At 55.6% G+C, this 5,185-nt stretch overlaps 1 protein-coding gene across 1 annotated transcript; it reads left to right on the top strand.

Annotated features, from left to right (window-relative positions):
* Positions 1-1,229: 1,229 nt before the first annotated feature.
* LOC137309222 (tubulin alpha-1 chain-like) lies at positions 1,230-4,785 on the top strand. The gene is made up of 4 exons (XM_067977483.1): positions 1,230-1,365; positions 1,499-1,647; positions 3,261-3,941; positions 4,466-4,785. Exons 1-4 carry the CDS (start codon positions 1,245-1,247, stop codon positions 4,760-4,762), a joined length of 1,248 nt encoding a protein of 415 aa, XP_067833584.1. The 5' UTR covers positions 1,230-1,244; the 3' UTR covers positions 4,763-4,785.
* The last annotated feature ends 400 nt before the right edge of the window (positions 4,786-5,185 follow it).

Below are 5,185 nucleotides of genomic sequence, written 5' to 3'. Positions count from 1 at the left end.
AGAGAGGGATCCACTGAGAGAGTTCTACAATGAGAAGTGACCCAAAGGGAGAGATGAGATCCATAGGGAGGTAAGATCCACAGGGAGAAGGCTCATCGACCTGGAGTGCGGGGGCTCCACAAGGAGAGTGAGGGGTAATCGACAGGGAGACATGGGGAATCCACGGGCAGTGTTGGAATCCATGGGGAGAGAGGGATTCCACATAAAGAGGCTCTGCAGTAAGAATGGGATTCCACAGGGAGCGAGGGGGTGGTTTCTAGAGGAAAACAGGGGTCCACAGGGATACAGGAGATCTGCTGGTAGAAGGGGAATCTGTAGGGAGAGAGGAAATCCACGTGTAAAGGGAAATCAACAGGAAGTGGGGAATCGACAAGTGGAGGGACAATCTACAGGGAGAGGGGAACTACTGGGAGAGAGAAAGCATCCACTCAGACTGAGTGGAAGGGGCCCACAGGGAGAGAAGTATTCACATGGAGAGAAGAACAATCCACACGGAGAGATGGGGATCCCCAGGGAAAGAGGGATGGTCCACGGGGAGAGAGTGCTAATCAACAGGGGGAGAGAAGGGGCATCCAGAGGAGAGAGAATTCTACAGAGAGAGTAGGACCCAAAGGAAGAGAGAAGAGACCCAGTGGGAGAAGGGAGATCGACAGGGAGATGGATAATCAACAAGAAGGGCACCCACAGGGAGAGTGAGGGGTGATCCACAGGGACAGAGCAGGAATCCACAGGGAGAGTAGGAATACATGCAGGGAGAGAGAGAGTTAATCCACTGGTATGGTAGGAATCCATAAGATGAGCAAGAATCCACAGGAAGAAAGGATCTGCAGGGAAAATAGGAATCCACAGGGACAGAGGATCTGCATGAAGAATGGGAATCCACAGGAAGACAGTGGGAATCCACAGGGAGAGGGATATCCACAGGGAATGACAGCTGGAATTCACAGGCAAAGGGATCCACAAGGAGTGACAGGGAGATCCACAGGGAATTAAGGATTCGAGGAGAGTGGGATCCACTGGGAGAGTGGGATCCACTGGGAGAGAGAAGGGATCCACACACCCTTCTCCCTTCCACCTCCACTGACTGTATAAAGCATTGTCCTCCTACCTGTGTAAATAATCCTGTGTTCTCCACTCTTTAGCGTGAGTGTCTTTCAATCCACGCTGGCCAGGCAGGTGTGCAGATCGGCAATGCTTGCTGGGAGCTGTATTGCCTGGAGCATGGGATCCAACCAGATGGGCAGATGCCCAGTGACAAGACCATCGGAGGTGGGGACGACTCCTTCAACACCTTCTTCAGTGAGACGGGGGCGGGCAAGCACGTCCCCCGAGCCGTGTTTGTAGATCTGGAGCCCACTGTGATCGGTAAGGGGAGAGATTGTTGATGTGTTAGGTGGTCAGTGCTCTCACTAAACTCGTTCAAGTATGGCCGGACTCGTATCAAAGTGCCTGGAACGTTTTGTGTTCAGGTTTTTAACTCTCCGTTCCCTGCCCCCAGATGAGGTCCGCACCGGCACCTACCGACAGCTCTTTCACCCCGAGCAACTCATCACCGGCAAGGAGGATGCGGCCAATAACTACGCACGGGGCCACTGCTCCATCGGCAAGGAGATTGTGGATCTGGTCTTGGATCGAATACGGAAGCTGGTAGGTTGTGTACTGGCTCCCGCTGCCTGATCCCGCTGCCCAATCCCATCATCTCCCTCCGCCCCGTCCCACCATCGCTCCCTCCGCCCCGTCCCGCCATCGCTCCCTCCGCCCCGTCCCGCCGTCGCTCCCTCCGCCCCGTCCCGCCATCGCTCCCACCGCCCCGTCCCACCATCGCTCCCTCCGCCCCGTCCCGCCATCGCTCCCTCCGCCCCGTCCCGCCATCACTCACTCCGCCCACTCCCGCCATCGCTCCCTCCGCCCCGTCCCGCCATCGCTCCCTCCGCCCCGTCCCGCCATCGCTCCCCCCGCCCCGTCCCGCCATCGCTCCCACCGCCCCGTCCCGCCATCGCTCCCACCGCCCCGTCCCGCCATCGCTCCCACCGCCCCGTCCCGCCATCGCTCCCTCTGCCCCGTCCCGCCATCGCTCCCTCCGCCCCGTCCCGCCATCGCTCCCTCCGCCCCGTCCCGCCATCGCTCCCCCCGTCCCGCCATCACTCCCACCGCCCCGTCCCGCCATCGCTCCCTCCGCCCCGTCCCGCCATCGCTCCCACCGCCCCGTCCCACCATCACTCCCACCGCCCCGTCCCGCCATCGCTCCCTCCGCCCCGTCCCGCCATCGCTCCCTCCGCCCCGTCCCGCCATCGCTCCCCCCGTCCCGCCATCGCTCCCTCCGCCCCGTCCCGCCATCGCTCCCACCGCCCCGTCCCGCCATCACTCCCACCGCCCCGTCCCGCCATCGCTCCCTCCGCCCCGTCCCGCCATCTCTCCCACCGCCCAATACAACTGGTAGAATTAAAATCTTACAGCTGACGAAGTGTCACGAGTAAACAAATCCTGCTTATTCTCTCCAGTATCACTTATTGATGTCCCTTCCACTACCCATTCAGGAAAAAAGCAGCCAATAACAATGCTGAAAAGTGGCTGGGAATTTCCTTGGAATTTCTCCCAATTGGCCACACAAGCTTCGGAAGATCGGTGGACTTCCTGTTTACATAGAGCCGGCCTTTGGCCAAGTCCTTTGAGTGGCCATTTTGGTTTCCCATGCACCCTACAATATTCGATGCCTGATGGTCCCTTCCCTGACTCTTCCCGCCCCCCCAACCTCAATTACTCTCCCAACTCCCCCAGTGCTTCCACCCTTGGTTCCGCACTCCCTCCACCCCAATTCATTACTCTCTCCCCCAGGCTTCCACTGCCCCTTCTCCCCATCTCCCACTGCCCCTTCTCCCCATCTCCCACTGCCCCTTCTCCCCACCTCCCAGTGCCCCTTGTCCCCATCTCCTGATGCCCCTTCTCCCCATCTCCCACTGCCCCTTGTCCCCATCTCCCACTGCCCCTTGTCCCCATCTCCCGCCGCCCCATTCTCACCAGCTCCTACTCTCCATTCTCACCCTCTCCCATTCTCCCTTCTCCCCATCTCCCACTGCCCCTTCTCCCCATCTCCCACTCTCCCTTCTCCCCATCTCCCACTGCCCCTTCTCACCAGCTCCCACTGCCCTGTCCCACCAGGGACGGTCAGTATTTTTGCTCCTGTCCTGTGTTCACTGTCCTTTGACGATAGATTCCATTTCCTGCTCCCTTTTAATGTTTTGTACCTTCTTTGCCCACAGGCTGACCAGTGCACGGGACTCCAGGGTTTCCTCATTTTCCACAGTTTCGGGGGTGGGACCGGCTCGGGTTTTACATCCCTCCTGATGGAGAAACTATCTGTAGACTACGGCAAGAAATCCAAACTGGAGTTTGCCATTTACCCTGCGCCGCAGATTTCCACTGCGGTGGTCGAGCCGTACAACTCCGTGCTCGTCACCCACTGCACCCTCGAGCACTCTGACTGTGCCTTCATGGTCGACAACGAGGCCATTTACGACATATGTCGGCGTAACCTTGACATTGAGCGTCCAACGTACACCAATCTCAACCGTCTTGTTGGACAGATAGTGTCGTCCATCACGGCGTCACTACGGTTCGACGGTGCCCTCAATGTGGACCTGACTGAGTTCCAAACCAACCTGGTCCCCTATCCCCGCATTCATTTCCCACTGGCAACCTATGCCCCCCTTATTTCGGCCGAGAAGGCTTACCACGAGCAAATAACTGTGGCAGAGATCACCAACGCCTGCTTTGAGCCAGCCAATCAGATGGTGAAGTGCGACCCCCGCCAGGGCAAGTACATGGCGTGCTGCATGCTGTACCGAGGAGACGTAGTGCCAAAGGATGTCAATGCCTCCATCGCCACCATCAAAACCAAGCGCTCGATCCAGTTTGTTGATTGGTGCCCGACCGGGTTCAAGGTAAGTGTGGGTTTTGTGTTCAATCCATGGGGCTCTGGGGAAACATGGATTCTGACAATCTGATATCCCACGTGAACAATACGTCTGTTCAGTCTGGGTCAAAAGCTGTCCCTCCTTTCAGACCCTCCCCATTCCTGGCCCAAAGAGGAGCTCCCTCTGAGGCTGTAGGTGGAATTGTCTCAGTTCTAATCCTGGATTGCAGCCCTGAATGTTCCAGGAAAAGTCCAGCCTTAAACAAGGAAAAGGCATCCTGAAAAATGGAGGGCCTCATTGGAGAAGATGAAATGAAGAAAAGAATTATCCCTGAATCCAGCCTCATTACACAGGGACCCTCCATCAGAAACTGAAACTGTAAAACTGGGAGACGAGCCCAGTGAATAACCAGAGTCAGGTTTTTGTACAGTGAAAGACACAAACTGGTTCTTAAATTTATCTTTCTGATAATTAAGTGGTTCCCAACGGCTCTGATTTTGAACCTCCTATTTTGTGCAACTGAAATCTAAAGAATTTTCTTTTCCCCACAGGTTGGCATCAACTACCAGCCCCCGACGGTGGTGCCAGGGGGCGATCTGGCAAAGGTGCAACGTGCCCTCTGTATGCTGAGCAACACCACCGCCATTGCCTTGGCTTGGACCCGCCTCAACCTCAAATTCGATAAGATGTACGCCAAGCGGGCCTTTGTCCACTGGTACGTGGGGGAGGGGCTGGAGGAAGGGGAGTTCCAGGACGCACGGGAGGACCTGGCCTCACTCGAGAAGGATTACGAAGAGGTGGCCGTCGATTCTTCCTCGCTGGACAGAAAGGCGGAGGAGGAAGAATAAGATTTATTCATTTAGAAAGTAAAAAGAGTTTAACTTTAATTCACATTTATCTTACAAATTATATTTAAGAAAATAAATATTTTTGAATGATTTTGTAATTGTGTCGATTTAAAAGCCACAAATACACGACAAGGGATTGAGAAACACGGTGTAAAAGAAGCTGTTTGAAGTGAGAAGAGGATCAATGGACCCAGAATGGGGGTTAATCAAACTCCGTCCTGGTGTCAGAGAACTTCAGTCATTAAAACACTGTCCAGTCTGATAGATGTGGCACTGAAGATAAGAGACTGATAGATGGGGGTCTGACTGATGGGCGTCTAATAGATGTGGGGCTGATAGGTGGGGTCTGATTGATGCGACTGATGGATGGGGGTCTGATTAATGGGGCCTGAATGATGGGATCTGACTGATGGTTGGGGGTCT

This window comes from Heptranchias perlo, unplaced genomic scaffold, assembly GCF_035084215.1.
Source record: "Heptranchias perlo isolate sHepPer1 unplaced genomic scaffold, sHepPer1.hap1 HAP1_SCAFFOLD_154, whole genome shotgun sequence".
NCBI classification, from domain to species: Eukaryota; Metazoa; Chordata; class Chondrichthyes; order Hexanchiformes; family Hexanchidae; genus Heptranchias; species Heptranchias perlo.
This window is presented reverse-complemented; position numbering and strand designations above follow the sequence as displayed.

Bases quoted from the DNA above. Each gene is read 5' to 3' on its own strand.
- LOC137309222 (XM_067977483.1), top strand. From the start codon at position 1,245: ATGCCCAGTGACAAGACCATCGGAGGTGGGGACGACTCCTTCAACACC. The intron at 1,648-3,260 runs GTAGGTTGTGTA...CTTTGCCCACAG, and splicing joins TGGATCGAATACGGAAGCTG to GCTGACCAGTGCACGGGACT. The intron at 3,942-4,465 runs GTAAGTGTGGGT...TTTTCCCCACAG, and splicing joins GGTGCCCGACCGGGTTCAAG to GTTGGCATCAACTACCAGCC.